General features: G+C 48.5%; 1 protein-coding gene across 1 annotated transcript in view; it reads left to right on the forward strand.

The window, feature by feature from the left end:
- LOC119454469 (uncharacterized) overlaps positions 1-21,268 on the forward strand; it is a 124,272-nt gene that overhangs the window by 13,678 nt on the left and 89,326 nt on the right. Inside the window, exons 2-3 of the mRNA XM_049668515.1 lie at positions 5,399-5,539; positions 20,060-20,261. Coding sequence (XP_049524472.1) covers positions 5,399-5,539; positions 20,060-20,261 — 343 coding nt within the window. The remainder of the gene's footprint in view (positions 1-5,398; positions 5,540-20,059; positions 20,262-21,268) is intronic.

Genomic DNA, 21,268 nt, shown 5'->3' on the forward strand with positions numbered 1-21,268 from the left:
GGAATTCTACAGATGGTTGCCTTTGCCATCCGTACCTTGAGCTCACAAGTGAGGAAGTACTCTGCAGGCGAACGTGAAGCCTTAGCATGTGTTTGGGCCAGCGAACATTGGCATGTGTACCTTTGGGGTCGCCCCTTTGTCTTGCGAACCGACCACAGTGCTCTTGTCATCTTACTGTCAACCAAAGGTGTTAGACATCGGCCATTGCCAATTTCAGTTGGTCAGCGCGACTTCTTTGTCAAAACTACACCATAAGGGAGCGATAATGTGGTGGCTGATGCGCTCTCTCGACTGCCTTTGCAAGGAGAAACCAATGAGGTTGGCGAAGATGAGTTTCTTTGCCTTCTTTCTCCGATGTTAACCCCTGCAGAATTACAAGAGGAGAGTGCATCTGACAGTACAATCGCAAAAGTGATGGACTTTGTTTTGTCCTCTTGGCCGGATACAAAATCTCTGGAAGCGGAGCTAATGTCATATTTTCATGTCCGTGCAAAACTATCCATTCTACACGACTTGCTTTGCCGTGGTGACAGGACCGCAATTCCAAGTATCCTTACTCGTCGTTTGATGGAAGTCGCACACGAATCACATCCGGGGATCAGTCGTACGAAAAGCCTTTTGCGAGAGTTGTACTGGTGGCCTCGAATGGATAACCACGTAAAACAACTGGTTAAAACATGTGTTGTTTGCCAGTCATATGATAAACCAGCACGGCCAACCGTAGCACCTATGCAGCCAGTAGCTTTTCCTTACAACCCTTGGGAGAAGATTGCCATTGATATTATTGGCCCATTTGAGCAAGCTCCCATCAAATGCCGTTATGCAGTGACGCTTATTCATTGTGACAGCAAATGGCCAGAAGTTTTTTTTTTTTCAAGACAAGTTTCTACGGCGATGGTCAAGAACTTTCTGCTACAAGTGTTTTCTCGTGAACGCTACTCGAGTGAAATAGTTTCAGACCACGGACCGCAGTTCAGCTCGGCTGAATTTGAAGAATTCCTTCAGGAACGCGGCATATGCCATTGCTTTTCTTCTGTTTACCGCCCGCAAGCAAACGGGCTTGTAGAAAGGTTTAACAGAGTCCTCAAATATGTTGTCCAGATGGCAGTATACGAGCGGCGTGATATCCGTGTCGCCGTGACCGACTATTTGGGGGTCTACCGCTGCACACCTCATGCCACAACGGGAGTTGCACCAGCCATTTTGCTGCATGGACGACTGCCACGAACACGCTTAAGCATTGTTGGATTACCGGATTCTTCATTTCATGAAAATCCAGCACAGGCGATGAAATGGCTCCGCTAGCGTGTCAGACAAAACCAAGCTTCTTCCAAACTTTACACAGACTGCCGTCGCGGAGCCCGAACAAGACACTTTGCCGTCGGCGACTACGTCCGCGTGAGAAAGTCGTCAGTTCACGGGAAAGTATCTTCGCGCTTTTCGAAACCGAAGCAGATTATTGAGCAACGACGGCCAGCTTCATTTCTTTTGGATGACGGTCGAGTGTGGAACGCTTCCAAATTTCAAGCGATACACTCAGAAGCTGCGGAGAAGTTAACAGGCAATCGACCTGGTATTCTAGAATGGACTCTACCACTACTTAACGAATCTCTTCAAGGTAGATCATTTCCTGTGAGTGAACAACATGCTGACTGCCCTTCTACGTCAAGGCAAGAAATAGCAGCAGAAGCCAGCAGTGAATCAAGTACTCAGCCGTCTTCACTGCAGGACAAAATGACCGGCCAACCCCGACGGAAGAGCGCACGAGTTGAAAAAACTCCGTTGAAACTCAGGGACTATGCGTTACGCAAGCGATAGTTTTTTTGTGTTTTTTTATCAACCGGGGAAATGTTGTATAGGAAATAAGATGAGGATGGTTGCCGGGGGACATAAAATAAAGAAGATGATGTTCAGGCATTGGAAATGTTGGATGCATCGTTCCTCTGTGTTCTAAATACAAGTGCATTATCAGTGGAGGGCACTACTTTGAAGGAGACATCACTTAAAATGTTGTACCATAAGCAGTAAAGGTGTTATAGAAAAAGATCGGTTTCCTTTTGAACAGATCTCGCATATCAGTCCGAGAAGATTTAACATAAAAGGCATGCGCTGTCGGAGTTTTGTTTCATGACATTCGTTTGTGGGCTGTCATTCTCAAAACGCCGAGCAATAATTTCGTCAAGAACGTCCGACAAGGTATGAGAAACACGCGTATACCGCATGTCATCTAGCAAGGAAAGGCATACAAATATGTACGGAAATTTTTGCTCACTGACAAGGTCGCCGAAAGCGACACCGACGCCGACAGCGGATTTTCTCTCATACCGGAACCTTAGCGCTCTCGCGTTAAAATTTGTGTAATGAAACACATATATAGCATACCTGATCAGATGAAGTAGGTTAGGTGACTATTTGTCATCGCCCCGTTCGAAAGGGGACGCAATTAAATCTTCATCATTAGCAGCATAGGTAGTGCTAGACAGAGGAGGATTGAGGATGAAAAGGGAAATTAAGAAGATGTATACCAACATGCTACAGCAAAAAAAAAAAAAAATCTATAGCATATCTCAATAAATCAAGCAGGCTAAATGACTATCCCCATCTCGTTTCAAAGGTGGTGCCAATTAATTATCATCATCATTAGCATCGTTTCCTGCCATTTCTCACACGATGTTACATGCGCACCGAGTAGCGTAGATAAGTGTAAACTTTCTATTGCAGTTGCGTTGTATTCGGCCAGGTGTCCCGACAAGTAGCGGTTGCATGTAGGAGTTGTATACTGCATGTAGCTGGATCTGGTTAACTCAAGTAGGCTAGGTGACTATTTTTACCGCCCCGTTTTAAGAATAGGCGTAAAAATAATCACTATCAGCATCAACTGCATCATATCGTGCCACGAGTCAAGAGATGTGGCATGTGCGCCGCGTAGTCTGACACCTGTGTTTGCTCTTCGGTACACGTAATGGCGCATCTGCGCAAGGTACGAACCACGGCTGAAGAACCGCTGATGAAGAAGCGCGGCTGCAACCAGACAACGTCAGGCTCATCAGACAGCTGCGTAGAGAGCCCCAAAAACAACACCTGGGCGGAGTGGTAACATCTTCTCGTCAAAACGACGCAAAGAGACTTCGCTGCGAAGACCCTCTAGTGCGTGCTGCCAAAAATGGAGCTCCTATAGAGCCGCTCCTCCAGTTTACGCTATGACTATGCTGCGTGTGCCGCGCAAGCCTGCGACATTTCTTAGCTTTCATTTGATTTTATGAGAAATTCCATAAGGTGGAGATTGTGGCGCACTCATCAGTGTGTAGGTTTCTTCTCATAACTATTCTTAGTCATAAAAAAGAAGCTAAGGAATTGCACCTTCCTGCCAATGCAAAACAAGATCCACAGAAATCTCGCATTACACTTTCCCAGCCGTCGAAATGAACGCGCAATGATAACGAGCATTTATATTCTGAGGAAGTATTTTATGCGGCGATTGTCTGAAAGTTCGGAACGTATATGCTAGACAGCTGAATGCCCTGTTGAACAAAAGGTAAAATGAATGATATAAGGTACCCATAGAAACCGGAAATAATGAGTGCTAGTTAACCCTGTGCACTCACGCATGCGCGTTTGGCTGGTCTGGCGTCTGCATTCTTAATTTCATTAGCAACGACAAGTGAGCGTAGCATTCTTGATTTCCGGCAACGTGAGGCCCAGGTTTCACTCTGGCAATGCGGTTCTGCCCCTCTCAGAGTTCAGCTGCGGTGTCTTCTGCACTGTGTTGCCAGAATCTTGCGGAGCAATTTAGAATGGCTGTGTCGCCGCTCGACGTATACTAGCGTCGACAACAGCAGCACCCTTTTAGCAGCACTACATCAACATCACCTTTATAGCGTCGTCTCTAATACTCTAAATCATCTTTTATTGCGATAGCAATTATATGTAAACTCCAGGCGGATGTCTGCCGCCGGCGTCGCCGTGAGGTTCCGTATAAAGTATAAGGGCGATAGAATCGTAGCCGCACGCCGTATGCTGTATGTGCGAGTGAAAGCGTGCGAGTCGCGCGCAACGCTCCCTAGGGAGGGTACGGATGGGGGGCGCGTTGTAGTCTGGGGTACAGATGGGGGGCGCGTTATATTCTGGGGCGGCCCTATCGGCCGCATTCCGGGGGAACGTAGGAAGGGGGGGGGGGGGGCGCATTCAACGCCGCGCGCGGTCGCTCGGGTTTCGGTATTTTGAACGCCATCCGCGCCAGGGACAGAGTCCGCCCTACGCTGAGTTTTCGCGGCTTAGTTAGCGTTGATGCGAGCGGCGGCACGAAGGTCAAATCGCTCGCTGCTGCCACCGCGCTTACTAACTACAGCGTTTTGACAGCAAGCTTCTGCAGTCATCAAGTCAGATGCGCTCGTGTTTGTTTGGGCATTCGTGATACCATGCTTGTTAATTTGGTTAGTTTTCCTGTGTTTACAAGTTTACACGGACATTAAAACTACTATCCTTACTTCGTATAGATGTCCACTAATTTGCTATCGCAGTCGATGCTTCGCCTTTCGGGCGAAACTGAAACTTATTTCTCGATTGCTTCAGATAGCAAGCAGCATAACGATTGTGAGTTACTGCAACGTCGGCCAGAGTTGAGCCTGCCCCGGCAGCAGCCATAATCCTCGACTCTCGGAATGTGAACAGCGCGAAATGACGGGGCAAGCAACAACACTAGTGACGAAGCGGTGACCTTCAAGTTACTTGCGTGCTGAGCATGGAATGTAAATACGCAAGAAGGAGAGAATACAACAGAAGGGAATATCGACAACGTCAATGAATGTGATACCATATGAAGTGCGACAGCCAAACTGCGACCACGGCCACCCAAAAAGATATATATCTCTTTATACAAAGTCCTAATTAGAGGCGTGCCGATACACGCTGAGCTTCTGCTTTTTTGAAAGTTATATTGTAAGCTTCATCGACATCGCGTGTTCTTTGGTTTTCATACTTTCCTACAATGGTGTTATCAAGTAATTCTTGAGAGCATCCTCCCTCTTTTCAGTGCACAGCCCGGCTGCACTTTTTCTAGTTTTTTTTTTTATTTTAAAATTCAGGTGCTCCCGCAGGCGGTTCTTAATGCAGCGGTCAGTATGCGTGCACGCAATAAATAATATCTGAAGGTCAGTGCTTCATCGTTTGTGCTCTTACCCCATTCTTTAGCACTGTATAGACTGCGATATCGAGCCTCAACGCTCCATCTCCGTACTGCAAGAATTAAGTTTTTTGTAGATCAAATAAAAGCACACAGCATATACATGAAATCAGGCCAAATACACTCGCATCAAAACAGTTATGAAAATGATCTCGTATCTACTTTGAGAATTTCGCGAGTCATAAGATGCATATGTGTACATTGCTTCTTTTTAAGGCTACCATGCAAGCACCAATGCAAGCACCGATACAGGATGGCATTGTGCACTCTCCCTACAAGCAATCCGAGACAGTGCTGTTGTCATTTGCTGAATACCTCACAGAAAAACTTCAACCTCACGGAAACAGAATTGCACTGGTAAGGCGTTCCACATTTATAAAGCACAGGTTGTTCATGTTTACAGAAAACGAAGCTGTCAATGTGTCAGGCTGCGTTAGAGCTCAAAACCAAAGGTACCGCTTACAAAGGGAAAAGGAAAATGCAGGTTTAATTAAACGGAATGCTAAAGACAAACACTATCTCAATTTGTAGTGAAAAAGTGTTTTTTCAGAACTGCATTCCGTTTACTTTGCGTTATCGAGTTGATTACAAAAAGGAAACATAAAGGCTAAAATATGTTTTATATTTTGCGCCCATAGCCCAGGGCCAGTACGTCAGAGTGACTTAGCCAGGTGGCTTACTGGGCTAATGCGTAATCCACAATGAACGTGCACAGTGCGAGAAGAAATTACGTGGCCGAATAGAAAACAGGACAAGTGCTGGCTTCCAACTGGTGATATATTGGTATTCACGTAGTATTTATACACACATCAAAAAAATTTGGTGGAATATTCTACTCGCAAGCTGCACATCTACTGGATATCTATGGAGGGTGTCTGATACCCGTGTTACAGGGCACTTTCAAGTGCCGTCGACTTGAACGCCAGTTGACACTGAAACTGCCATTCAAGTGAAAAGCACTCTACTGAGTCCGACACTACTTCGTAAAGTTCACAGGAACGTCATTTAAGATGCAGAAGTGAACAACACCGTAACATACGCTCGCTAAACAATCAACCCCACTCTGAGCCCTAGAATATAAAAAATCGTCCCACGCTTACTCCAGCTTGTTCACAATAGACGCATCGCTAGCTCTGTTCAAATTTGGTGCATATTTGCACGTGGTTTTTGGTTCTGAACGTCACATTTAGACTAATAATGACCGCGTTCTGATCAGAGAAGCCTTGAAGAGTGTTACACTGAAGTTCACTTTTGTCGAGTAAGTAACCAACAAAAATAAGATCCCGAATGTTGTTTTCGCAGGTAGGGAACACGACTACTTGAAACAAATTAAAGGACAAGGACATAGCGATCATCAAATCACAAATTTGTTTATGGCTGTCACTTGATTTGAACGACTGCTTGTTGATCTGCAAGAGATTGAAATAGTATGCAACTACAAATTTGCCGCTGTGTAGCCTACGCTGTGTAAAGTACTTGTTAGCAAGGCCAAATAGAGAAGCGGCGCCAGGAGGACAATATACCTATTGCACCAAATTATACATCTAGTGCACCATTTGTTACCTTACACCATAGTGACTTAGTAGCAGGATGATCAGGCAGGAGAAAGAATTCGATGTTTCTGTTAATAAAATTCGCTATGCTACCTCTTGGACTACCAACCTGAACTACCAAAAGATTGATGTGCAGTATTGCATTCAGGAGTCACGCCTTCTTAAACATATTGTCAGATTACGTAACTCGAGGAGACAGTTACAATCTACGCTCCTGTTTTCGAAGCTTCGCTTATTTACATTGAAAATGTTAGCTGCCTTTCAAGAGGCAGCCAGTGTTCGAGAGTCGGATGCTTTGATGAAGAGATGGCTTGCTTCATCCCGTTTATAGCCAAAGTAATAACTTATAATGGCACCGAAACTCAGCTAAACTGACTTCGAGACCAAGTCTGCATCAAACGAGTAGCTCTGAGCATCTGGCGTACCCGGTAGCGGTAGTGGTCCCGGGTTATTCTCCAAAGTAGGTCACCTAGGCGGTGCGTCTGTCCTCTCGGAAGTGGTTTCCGGAAGTGGAGTCTCCTGGCAATCGAGTGTGGAGTGTACGACCACTAGACCGCACAGTCGATGCTGAAGGTCCTTAGGTCGATGCTCGGCATCGGCTACAGTACCTAGCTATGTGGCCAGGCATGCCGCAGAAGTGACACACTGGCAAAGGGCGAACTTCAGGATGCAGATTGTAGTATTCTGCTGAAGACATAAGTTGAGGGTAACGAGGTGCTTCGCCTTGAAAGTCGTAGGTAGCGGTAAGTCATCGTGGACGAAAGTTGCGTGGGCGTTGATCAAAGCGTTAAGGGGACGAATCATTGCGTGGTGGTTCGGTCGTACCGTAATGCGCTTCGTCTCTGGAGCCGATAAGATCTGCGACGTTCACCGTGTGGTTACAAGTAGCCGAAGGAGGTTCCCAAAGAGTGTCTCGGAAAATGGAGGAGCTGCAACGTGGCGCCGCATAACGTGCCTGTTCGTCATGCCGCTGGAGATCCTCGCGGACTATCTGGCGGATGGCGGACGAAAGGTCTGGGTGCGGGGGTCTTGTGTAAACACTTGCTACGGTCGTTACGTTGGCCAGCCGTCCAAACTTCGATGTATTTCGGTGGCTTACCGAGCAAACTTAAGCCGCTCAGCCAATCCGACATAACCCTATCGTGTGACCCAGGCAGAACGCAAGATAATCAGCGATCAAGACCATGGAATGCTTTGCAAAGGCGTCATTCAAGAATCGTTTAGCCCATAGGCAGCCCCCGTAATACTGGCCAAGAATTAAGAGGGTACGTGGTGGTCCTGCGTTTATTATAGTCGCCTAAACGCCATTCCCAAGAAAGATGTATATCCGCTACCATGAATTGACGACGCCATTGACTGCCTCTTTGCGGCATCTTGCTTTTCCCTTGTTCATTTACGGTCAGGTTACTCGCCAATTCCTATGCACAACGACGCCAGAGAAAAGACAGCATTTTTAACGCCCGACGGACTATGTGAGTTTCACGTGATGTCTTTCGAGTTGTGTAACGCGCCCGAATTTCTACTGTGCCACTTCTACTGTGCCCACAACCGCGCTCGTCGCTCGACCGCACGGTCTCTTATCTCTCCCACGCGCAAACAAGGAAGCGGGAAGCCAGTGCCGGAGGGAGCGGGGAGGGGGGGGGGGCGCACTTTTCCTCTGCCAGCAACCGCGCTCGTCGCTCGCCGCACCGGCTCTTACCTCCACACGGCTCTGACCTTTATGCACTGTGCATTCTCAGCTCAGTTTCCGTTGAAGCGATAGACCGCACGTACCTTCGCCCGCTGCTTGCTGCCAGCGTTTTGACAGTCGTTGTCTGCAGTCATTCAGTGTGATCTCTTCATGTTTGTTTGTGCGCGCTCACACCACGCTTGTTCATTCAGTTAGTAATAGTCGGGTCACATTTTCCAACGCACGCTACACATGTAATGCTGCCCGGATCGGCAGTGCACGCTACAGGTGTGTCCCTTCGCACGCGCGCTGCCCACGGGAAGCGCTTCTCATCAACACCACCGTTTCACACGCGCCTTCTCGTGGTCATCGAGTCTCTCTTCATGTCGGTCTACTTACGCCGCAGCACACCTGCTTACTTAATCAGCTCATGTTTACTACAATTCATATTGCTACCAAAGCCGCTCACCTTACTTCGTATGACATTGCTGTGTTGCTATCGCATTCATTGCTTCGCCCTTAGGGCGAAACTGTGACATTTTTTTCTCAGACTGGTTACACACTACTACTACTACGACGACGGGGACGGAACGGGTGCCGCTATAAGGAGCTTCGCCCCTAAAAAGGTGCGGCCTGCCGCGTGCATCGAAAACGGTGTGATCCGCTGCGGCGCCACCACGGAGAAAGAATAACAGGAGGCGAAACTCTGGGCCGGCGCCAGCGGGAGCACTGGTCGTGATAATGTCACGCTGGGAGAGGAGGAGACGCGCTGGTGAACTAAAGCCCCTCAATAAAAAAAAAAGTAGCGACATCTTTTGAAGATTGACGCTTTCCTCCTCTCCTGCCCGTTCTCTCGGCGCTCGGCCCTCCGATTGGCCGAATGCTGTCACGTGTTCTCGCGCGCTTTTTTTCTTGCTTGTTTTTTGCTCCCGCCGCCATCGCGGTGCCAGACCATTGCGAGCCGTGTATGGAGGCACCACGCATCGCGTCTCCTTTGCGCTTTTAAGGCGTAGTGTTCGCGATGCCGTGTTGCTCGGCATTCGGGTGCAGATCACGCGAAACAGACGGCAAGCGACTCTTCCGGATTCCATCAGCGAAGCGAGGCGCGGCGCAGAGGAAGGTCCGGCTTCAAACAATCAGCCGCGCTGATTTCAACCCAACACAATGGTCCCGGCTGTGTGAGGTAAGCGAGCGATTCTTCAATGATCCGTAATCTCACATGCTGCCACTTGCTGTGTGAGGCTTCGTTAGTTTTTCTCCCTCCTAAGTGCCGCACTGTTCGCGCTGCATGTTCGCGCTGCATTTGCAACTTTCGTGGCCGGATTTCATCTTGTCCTCAAACGCACGTGGTTTTTGTTGACTCGGTTATACAATGCATGGCGTTGTGTTTGTGTGGCCTGAATGTACGCGAACGGCACGTTTTGAGTGTATCGCTGTATGTTATGAAGCGGTGACGGTACGTAGGGAAAAATGGGCGCTTACCTGCGGAAAGACGATTAGAGCTATTTAGTTAGGGCGACTTTGCGCCTTCAGCAAAAACTCAACTCGGTGGTCGGCGAAGATCAATGTTCTTGTCGCTAAAACTTGTCGCTATCGTCCTAGATCCTCGAGGACCGATAACTATCTCGAAAATGGTAGAAAGTGCTGCGCGTGAAAAGTGTGCTCAGTATTCTAGTCGTGTATCGCGTAGCAGAACAAGAGATAAGGACCTGTGCTGGCAGGGGGGGTTAAAAAGGAAAACAGTATACAAGATTTCCCGGCGATATGTAGCAGCACAAGAGATAAGTACCTGTGCTGGCGGCGAGCTAAAAAAGAAACACCGTATACAAGACTTCCCGGCGATAATAACTTGTGCCGGGAATGTTGTGTTACGCCTTATACTTGAAGGAGCGAGGTTTTACGGTGACCTTAGCCGCTATTCTGGACATTCCGCCATTTTCTTCAAGGCGTGACGTAGGCGCGACGCTTACAAAATGGCGCTCATGGCCCCGTTTTGCTTTCGTAACGTGACGCAAATTTGACGTTTCGCCTAAGAAACTGTAATGTAGGCATTGAACATAGCGTGGTTGATAAAGCAAAACAGTTTTCCTCCCCAGTAAAAATAAAGCAGCTAGCTCAACGCGTACGATTATTCCATCAAAATCGTTTCTCGCTTCCGTCGTCTGCATGCGCGCAGGCTGTCGTCTGCTTCATTAGCTAGGATGCGTGTCCTCGGGAAACGGATTGAGTCATCGTATATTGGCGCCCACGCGCTTGCTTTCTACCTTGAGACAACATACGCGACCTGCCAGTGATGATCAGCGCACGCTCTAGGCCGCGTTATCACTATCTCGTGATCCGCAAGTGACTCAGCCCGACTCGTCTGGCTGAGAAGCCGCCGAATATCATCGATAGCGTTGCGCGCGCCACAGGTATCCGCTTGAGCGACGCAAACGCCGGCACTGCCATCTCTTGTGCACTTGGCTGCTTACTCGCACCGCGAGAGGAAACTTCAAGGCGTCTTGCGTACATTTCTTTTTGCAAATTAAAAAGTCACCGTTGTCATAGCCTTCGATGACGCTAAAAGTCATTAATATTGATTACAATACAAACGCAATAGTAAAAAGTGCGAAATGTCGCAGAAAGTTTGCTAGTTTCAACCAATATTATTTCAAATAAACGTGTTTTTAATAAAAATGATGGTGCAAAACACAAATGCCAACACCACCCGAGAGCGATGCAAATGCTATGAGCACGCGTTGTGAACAAAAGATTTTCATCGCCCCAAATGACAGAGAAAATGCGGCGATACGCATGCCTCTCCACTGTCATTGCATATGGCCGCTCATTACCATAATTCGCGTGGCTCGTCGCACCACAAATTATGGCGGAAAATCTCTGCAATGGCGGCCGAGCGCAACGTCACGCAACGTCAAATTGACGTTTACGAAACAGCCCTTCCTGTGACGCTCTTCACAGGATATTCCTTCAGCCAATCAGCAAGCTGACATGCCGGCTATCTTGGGACGCCACCACATATTCGCGAAATTGCAGATGCATTGCACGAGCTTCTGCACGCTACCGTCCACTTTCTTTTTAAGCGCTAAAGTCGCAATAGAGGTGCCAAGGACCACAAAAAAGTATTAGTCGATAAAGTTTGCAGCTCCACGTCACGTTTCATCATTCTGACGAAAACGCAAAATTGCATTTAGCAAAACTTCTGTTTCCCGGCACAAATTTCAAAACACGTGACCTCCGGACAGCCAATGAGACAGCCAAGATGGCGGATAATGGCGGCCGTGCAGCCGCCATGCGTGTCCAGAATAGAGCCCCTTGTTTTCTGATTTCACGTTTGCGCAGGATCACTTCACGGATGATCAATTTGAGCCGGTGATTCTGCAGAGCTGTGGCACAAAAAAAATTGAAGCGTCAAGCCATTCCATCGCTCTTCGTTCATCGGAAGCAGCTGAAGCCGAGGAAGCCGCCTGCCAAATGGAAGAATATACCGTGCACTTCAAAGACATTACCGTCTGCTGGCAGCAATGCTATCCACATTGCAACGCCCTTGATTATAGAGTTAACTCATTCCTGCGTGGCTTTGTCAGTGGCCAGGACAAACCTGGATGTTAACTCATCGTTTCTGCTCTGCATTTGATAAGATAGTAGATACAATACGCACGGTAGAATTTATCGGACCCGCACGCAGCACATGCAAGCGGCAATATGATCCGCAAAAGCAGCCTCGCATACAACTGTAAGATGACCGCTGCTGCGCTACGTAAGTCCGAAAAAAAAGAAGAAAAAATGTGCGGTGTAGTGTAAGGCTTCCTGCAAGCGGCGAAGCCACTAGCCTCATTATCGACGGACCGCTTCCGCCGAATGATCCGTAGCTCACTAGTCAGTGAAACCTGTAAGACAACTGCATATATACAGCTGGTGGATCATTCACTCCCGAAGCGTAGTCATTGTTAGAGGCCCGCTGTGCACGTTAGCCGCTGGCTAACGAGGGACTGGAGCTACTGAAACTCGGCGATGAACCAACGCCGAGGTCGCGCGTAGCATGGCTCAGTTAAAGCCCGACTTAGAGGCTTTAGGCTCACTGTATCACCGCTAATAGTACAGCCATCTAAGCGCAACGGCATTTATGCGTCCTCTCGTTGTTTCGGCAGCCAGTAATAACATAACGCGAAAAATTCCGATCAAAATACGAGTTCAAGAGCGCGAGCGACACGTAGCCACAGCGTTTCATTCGGAGAGCGTCTGCTAGTTCGGCACCGCGTAGGGGGAGCCACGGTCGACAGAAGAGAGAGTGAACGCCGGCGCAGGAGGAGGAGAGAGGCGATGGCGCTACTTTTCTTCATTGAGGGGCTTTATGGTGAACGTTGGCGCAGCGCCCCTTGCGGCGACGGAAGGAACTACTTCCCTCGCGGTCGGAGTCGGAGCGGTGCGCGCGGCCGCGGGCGCGGTCACGGAAGAAAAAAAAATTGCTCTCCGACGGCGCCCGGCGTCGTCTGCTACTGGCCGTTTGAGCTGAGCTGTCTGATGCCGCAAAAACATTTCCGCCAGCGCGGTTTGCACTCAAGCAATAAAATACCTATAGACTGTCATGGTATAAATATTTTTTTCAAGATTTAAAATTAAGGTCACATGCTTTTTATGCGGCAATAAGAGCAAGAAACTAGAGCACTTGAAGGACCAGACGATCTGCGATCATAGCCAGGCGCGTATGGAAAGAGCAGACGATTTGCAACTATACTCATGCGCGTATAGAAAACTGCACTTGATGTGTTTTCAAATTTTTCGGCGTAACAAAAAACGAGAATTTGTTTATCTTTATCATCATGCACTATAAAACGTACCGATCAGAATATGCGATACATAGCTACCTTGCGGGGAAACTAAATTTAATTATATTCCTGCGGCAGGTTTGGGAAGACGTGGAAAGGCGGAACAGCAGAGCAGAGCAGAGTCTGCCGCTCGCTTCGCGCAGTCAGAATCATCGCTTCTAAGTTCTGCAGTTCCTCCGTTGCTCCTCTACAATGTAAGTGTTCGTTGTTCATGCGGTTCATGATTATCAGAAATGGGGCACCGATGCTTCGTCCCAAAACTGTAACAGCGGATATAAGTAATGCACGGAAAACGCTCGAACTTTCAAAGCTCCAAATGACGAACGCCTGCAAGAATGGGCGAGCGCAATAGAAAGCGAGGATCGAGAACTGACGAGAAACGACAACGTCTGCTAAAGACATTTCCCCAGCGGAACGCTCAGCAGGCGTAAATACTACGCTGACCTTGGAAGCGCAGTCTTCCCTGACCAGCCGAAAAAGTCATCGTTGCTCCTTGGGGCGGTACTGGTCGGTCCCCGTCTCATGGCGCTCCGGCCAGCTTAGCGAGAAAACGTTGTAATAGCTGCCGTCTCGTTTAGCGACAGGCATCGTGTTCAGCTAGCGTACTCGAGCTGTTGCTACCTAATGCAAGGGCGGCGCACAGGCATCAAGCATCCGCGCGCGAGCAGACGACAAGACCGAGCGATCAAGCCCCGCGCTTCCCGCATTCGCTGCATCACAAACCGTCACGTGACCATACGTCAGGCGTCCGGCGTTTGGTAGGGGGCGCTGTCACGACGTCCGCCGCCGCGCTCCAGCGTGACATTATGACGACGCGAGAAGGAGCCGAGTTGCGCCTCCTGTTATTCTTTCTCCGTGGGCGCCACACACCGGGGTCTGTTGTCTGGCATCGGCATAGCAAATGCGTCAGGAACGCGCTTGGAACGCCGTCGCGCGTGCAAACCGAAGCGTTCCAACCCCCTCAGCTAGCGCCGTTCGGCACAGCCAAGCGGCCGACAATGCAACTACGGCCGTCACGTTCGCTCCCATAGCAGCGCGCCCGACGCGGCAGGCCGCACCTTTTAGGGGCGAAGCTTCTTAGGGTGTGGGTCGTTCCCTCCTCTGTAGTAGTAGTAGTATGTAGCCACCTCTACTTTATGAATTGCTCAATAGATGGCGTAGTGTGTCCGTATATGCATGTATACGCATATATATATATATATATATATATATATGTATATGTATAATATAACTGGAAACCGACTGCCGCTTCCGGTTCCGGAAGCCAGCTTCCGGCTTCCGGAGAACGCTTCCGGCGTTTTTCTCTCTCGTCCGTAGCTAGGTGCACTGCGGTGCAGAAGGGCGTTGTTTCCCGACGCGCGTTCTCTTTCTCTCGTTCCCGACGCGCGCTCTCTTTCTCGCCCGTAGCTAGGGGCGCTGCATTGCACAAGGGCGTTCGTTCACGACGCGCGCTCTCTTTATCTTTCGTCCGTAGCTGTGGTTTACCCCAATGATCCCCCGGAACTTCGCCCCACTCATCATCATTCACCCCGTGGATATGCTGCGATTTTTTTTATCCAGCAGCCGTGGTACTTGGTACTGAACTGCTCGGAGAAAGCGGGTCTTGTGCTAAAAAATCACAGCATATCCACGAAGTGAATGATGATGAGTGGGCGAAGCACCGGGGGATCATTCGGGTAAACCACAGCTACGGACGAGAGATAAAGAGAGCGCGCGTCGGGAACGACAGAGAAAACTACACCATCTTCCCGTAGGGGAACCCTGAGTAGTATGCGAAGCAGCCATGGGGTCGACTCAAGGTAGTTTTATCAGCTGTATAAACTTGGACATTCAGCAGCACCAGCAACGCGCAGAACTGTTGTCGACGCCGTCGGAGTTTTGCCCGCGTTCGCACCGAACGCGCGCAAAGTGGAACCGGAACCGGAACGCCATCTATTGAACACTTCATAAAACTAGAGGTGGCTACATACTACTACTACTACTTCTACTACTACTACTACTACTACTACTACTACTACTATTACTACTACAGAGGAGGGAACGACCCACACCCTAAGGAGCTTCACCCCTAAAAAAGTGCAACTTTGGGGAACGACAAACTCTTGTGCTAGAACATCTGGTCCCTAAAGAAGACATACGACCAGATTAACAAAAGACTGCGGCTGTAGAAGTATTTAACGTACCTGACTCTGTCAAACAGTTAAGAAGTTTCTTGGGCTTGTGCCCCTACATTCGCCGATTCATTCCCAGGTTTACTGACATGCCTCATCCCCTTGCATGCCTTCTCTAGCAAGGCGTCCGCTTAGAGTGGACTGCACATTGCGACTCATCGTTTCGCCAGCTGAAGTTCCTTTTGACATCCCCGCCAATTCTTCACCACTTCGATCCTTCATCACCAACTGAGATTAACGCCAATGTCAGTGGCGTAGGCATCGATGCTGTGCTTGTTCAGCGTATCGGCGACAGCGAACACGTGATCTCGTATGCTAGCCAGTCCTTGAGCCTCTCCGAGCACAACCACATGGTGACCGATCAAGAGTGTCTGGTGGTCATCTTCGCAGTGCAACGGTTTTGTTTGTATCTCTACGGGCACCCCTTCACTGTGCTAACGGATCATCATTCGCTATGCTGGCTCGTGAATCTGGGGGATCCCTCTGAATCTGGGGGATCCCTGGGCCCTTTGTCTACAGGAATATGATTTCTTTATTTGCTACAAGATTGGTCGGGGACATACTGACGCTGATTGTGCTCCGTATAGCTCTCTACTAATTTGCTATCGCAATTGATGCTTCGCTTTTCGGGTGAAACTGTGACATTTTTTGCTGCAAGAGTGGCCGGGGACATGCTGACGCTGATTGTTTCTCTCGGATGCCACTTCCGACAACTAAATGCGATACGGATAACTTTGACCAATGCATCGCTTTTGTGTCCCCGACATTTCCGGACATGGGTGCCGTCATATACGAGCAGCGCAAGGGCGATAGCTTACAACCGCTCTTCGTGGCAGCACAGGAATCACCTGCAGGCTGTCGCTTTCGCCTACATGACAACGGCGCCCTGTATAAGACGAGCTACTCGACCACCGGTGCCGGCTACATTTTAGTTGTTCCCTAGACCCTTCGCATCCTAGTCTTATACGCCATACACAATGACCCAACTTCCGGTCATCTTGGCTCCACACGAACCCTCTACTCGGCTCAAGAACTGTTTTACTGGCCTAAAATGCGGAAAGATATCGAACGGTACGTCGCCAGCTGCTCTCGATTGCAGCTCTACAAGAATCCTCCACAGGCGCCACACGGCCTACTTCATTCAGTCCCATCTTCTACCGTCCCCTTTGAGCAAGTTGATATAGATCTTCTGGGCCCTTTCCCGTGATCATCAAAATTCAATGGTTGGGTTATCGTTTGCTTAGATCACCTTAACCGCTATTGTGATACCGCCGCAGCTACAGGAGTTTCTGTGTTCTTGCTGGCTCACGTTATACTCCGACATGGACCTCCTCGCATAGTAATCAGCGATTGTTGGCGACAATATACCGCGGACGTAGTTGAAGAAACCCTTCATCTGTGTTTATGTAGCTTCCACCATTCTGCGCCCTACCATCCACAAACTGACGGTCTGGTCGAGCGCACAAACAGAACGCTTGCCAACGTGCTGTCCTTGTATGTCGATTCGGCGCACAAGAATTGGGACAGTATCTTGCCTATGCCCTCAACACCGCCAGACACGAGACTGATGGTTACTCGCCATTTTTCCTTCTTTATCCTCGTCCGCCGCGCTCCACCCTCGACACCATAATTCCTTTCTTCGAGCATGACTACGAATAAATTGATGAGATCCTCTGTCGAGCAGAAGAAGCGTGACACCTCGCTAGGCTACGCAACCTGACATCGCAGGACCGGTCCAAGATAGACAATAATGGGCGTCACCGCCGCGTTTACTTCGATCTTTTCCCGATAAGGCCAGATGAGCCCTGGTCTGAGGACCCAATTCACTCACCCTTCAATCCCCTTCATAAAATAAACGTTTACTACTACTACTACTACTACTACTACTACTTGGTGAGCTTGTGTGGCTCTCGGCGCTGTTGCGGAAGCGTGGCTGGTGTTACACGTTTCTCGCCCACTACGTCGGTCTCTACGTTATTCTGGAGTGAACTATCGCACTGCGCGTCTCGCGAGCAGTGCATAACGCTCGGCCAAGACTGAAGTGACACACGTCACGCGTCTCAGGCGTTACAATCCACGAGATGACTGACTCGTCCGGCGGGCTTCGTCTGCCAGCCGGGAAATGTCACGAGGTCTTGCGATGAACCATGAATGCCGCGCAGATAACCAGGAGGAAGAAAGGTGGGAGAGAGGAACGACGTTCGCCAGGCTGCCTCGGGACCGCTCTCGAAATGCGCTCATCAACCAGATTCGTCTGGTTTTGTATTTAACACCTCGTGTGTAACAATATACTTATTACTAAATATAATATTGTTCTCAAATTTCTGTGAGTTTTCAGTATTCTAGGTTGAGTTCTGTAATTTACCAGTTCGAGTAGAACTCTTTGCACTGTGTTCGAGCACAGAGTCTGTGAGAGCGCTTTATACCTTCGCAATGGTGACCTGTAGTAGTGCACCGAAGGTCGGTGACAGCGGCCACAAGCGTTTTAACGAGTGGATTGCGAAGTGTTTTCTTGTTGACCAGTTTTCAAGGCAACATTTTCGGCGACATTTTATATGACGCTTTGAGGTTAGTTTCGTTTTTTTCAAGTTTATTCAGGCGCAGGATAGCATCGCTATACCTTGACGGGAGACACTCGAGGTTAGTTAAAACATCATGAGCCATTCCACTCTATGGAGGTGGATAACCAGCGAAGTTATTTAGCACACGGCACAGAGGTGACGTAGAATGGGGAGGTTGCGTATTGTCGGGACTACCTAGGTGTAACGTGGCTACGAAGAGCGACAGAAGGAATGGACACGATAATGCAATCATCGCCGGTAGTGCGCACTACACGCTGCCTCCCCATTAGTATGAGAGAATGGAAATTCAAAATGGAGAACGCCACCTTCTATATAAACGCGCGACGGTGCCGCCGACAAGGGAGAGCGGCAGGAAAATAGGCACGCAAGCGGTTGCAATGCCGACAAAGAGAGGGCGGTGCAAACGTAGACATGGCTGACACGGGTTGGCCTTTTGTCCTAAGATCCCATCGTAGTATTTGTTGTTACCCTTGTTCCTGAAACATCTTTGGTAACCAGATGTGACAAGGGTAGTTCAAGGGCGCAGTACAGGTCCCGGAGCCCCCCACCCCTCCCCTCTGGAATCCACATGAGTATTTGCCATTGGGTTTGGACCCTTTCTGCACTATCACCAAGATCGGCCCACATTTTTGCACACGAAAAATGCATGGAAGCCTATCCATAAACAGCTTTGCTCTAACATCTTTTAGGCATAATGCCTTAAATTTTGGGGCAGGTATTTATACCTTGACAAGTTCGAGACTGACCAACCTGCAATTGCCCCAACATTTTTAACGCTGGTCGGGACGTGGTAGAACTCAAATTTCTGCCGGAATAAACCTTAGTCTTATTGTTTTTTTTTTTAGATGCCGCAGGCAGAATGAGAAAGGGAAAAAACAAACAGGGTCCGGAAGCAGCAGGAATCGATCATCGATCGTCAAGCAGTATGAATCCTAACTTTGCCTACCTGCACAACAATAAAAAGGCAACTGTAGCGGCCATCCACCAAGGCACTGCAGGACCAACTGAAGAGTAGTGTGTTTTTCTATGGATTTTTAAGCGATGGTAGCACCATCGATCTGTCCGTAGAACCAGAACATCCCCACAAGCGCCAGGATACCAAGGACGAGGACGGAAGGCTAGTGCTGACGTGCACTCGTGCTGTAGCAGCGATGCACATATGCACACAGAGCACAAACAAAACCAGATGAGGAAATTCACATGTCCGAAGCAGGGGAGGTAGCTGCTTTAAATTCAATTAAATTAATTAAAGCGGCAGCGTGCGGCATGAAAAAGGCGTAACTGTGGCAAGTATTCGCCGTGCCGCTGCGGAAGCCATTTAAGAAGACGAAACTGCTATAACAGACCCTGTTACGACTAGTTGAAACCATTGTGATCTCCTGCGTTCCGATAACGTCTGCCCAAAGTTCAGTGCACGAGTTCTTTTGCATTCCGCTTCCATCGGAGTTCAGCTGCCGTAGCCGAACATCGAAGCTACGACCTCTTGCGCTGCAGCACAATACCCTATTCGCAGAGCAAATGTGCCGGGCGAGTTTTGATACACATCATTTTTTATATGTTTAGTGTGTTGGCGGCCCGTACATAGAGTTCACGTGGTTTTCATTCCCAAAATCTTAGGTATCACTCACCGTAACTAAATTACTTTCACATTCTTATTTATACTGTGAGCGATCCCAACATATATTGACTATTTCTTGCTTTTAAGGCACTTTCTACCTCTTTTTCTATAGAGTTCACCGCACAAAGTGTTAATCATTATTTTAACTTATTTGCATAGGCTACTTACCAGCACTTTGGCCCCAGAGAGTGCAGACAAAATCATATGTGGTTACATGGTTGTCAATAATTCTCCAGGAACCCACGTTGTGACGCATTTTGCACACTCTTCCCTGCTACAAGCACCTCGTGACCATGCCATTTTATTGGTGTATCAGCTACAGTATGCTACAGTGCTTGCAGAGATGCAAATGCACTTATGTCCTAACTTGACCACTATTTTGTTGCAGTTTACTGCAGCGTGTTCTATTCTAAAATTCCCCAGCATTCCTCTGATTCTGCCATGTATCTCTGCCTCAGACCGATGGAGAGAGGAGCGTTACCTACAAAGAACTTCTGAAGAAATTTCGTTGCTGCGCCGCCATGTTTCAAGCTCACAATGTAGGTCCTGGTGACAAAGTCTACTGTCATTTCGCAAACAGCATCGATGGTTTTGTGGCGCTCTACAGCATCGGCATGACCGGGGCTACCGTTGTCCTGAGTGACCCAGAATACAAAGAAGGTAATGTATGATCAGCAAAAATACAAAAAAGCAACACATGGCTACGGAAGCATTTACTTCTATAAAAAAAGCCAATAAAATTGTCCAGATGTAAGTGTTAAACGTACCAGTTGCAACCTTCCGAGTTGCCTATTCACAAAAAAGTCTGTTTCGCCCGAAAGGCGAAGCCCTGATTGCGATAGCAAAGTGTTAGACAGCTATACCAAGTAAGGTTAGTAACATTATCAGCTGCATAAACGTCTGTAAACATAAGCTTACAAACTAAATTAACAAGCACGTTATCACGTGCGCACGCACAAAGACTAACACATCTCACTCAATGACCGCGGACACTCGCTGCCAGAAAGCTGGCATGATGAAGAGCGCCGGCAGCGGCGAGCAAATTCACGCGAGAAAACAGCGCACAGGAAGCCGCGTGCTTTAATCAGGCCCTCGAACCCAACGTAGGCCGTCTCCAAGTTGGACACGCGTAGCTGCGCTCAGCCGTCGCAGCTGAAGCGACGAGTGCGGCAGCGGTGTGATCGCAAGTGGACTTTATGCTGAACATCACAGCGTCGATGGCCGCTAAATTTCGCCTGGAGTGTCGTCCACAGTGTCCACCTGGAGCGTCCATATAACCGCTATAGCAATAATATTGGCAGTGTGAAATTCTGTTTTGTGTTGGAAGACCGCACGTGGAAGGATACTAGACCAAATAAGACGAGTAAACCTGCTCAATATTCCGTCCATACATGTCGAAGAGAGCGAAGTGCTCTGATATAAATGATAATGGCTGAATTCATATAGTGTAGTTTCCTGTGCAGTGGGCAATATTTCAGGCAAATTAATCATGCAAATTTTCATGGGGCTTCAACGATCAATCTGTTTATGTGCGTTCAGGCTATTTTATCATAGAGCTAGCTAAGGAGAGAGAGAAATACCTTTGTGATAGTTAGAGACTCTACCTTAGAATGATACCTGCATGCTATGGAAGATTATTAAGAGGGGAAAACGAAATTTAAGTTAAC

This window comes from Dermacentor silvarum, chromosome 5 (assembly GCF_013339745.2).
Source record: "Dermacentor silvarum isolate Dsil-2018 chromosome 5, BIME_Dsil_1.4, whole genome shotgun sequence".
NCBI classification, from domain to species: domain Eukaryota; kingdom Metazoa; phylum Arthropoda; class Arachnida; order Ixodida; family Ixodidae; genus Dermacentor; species Dermacentor silvarum.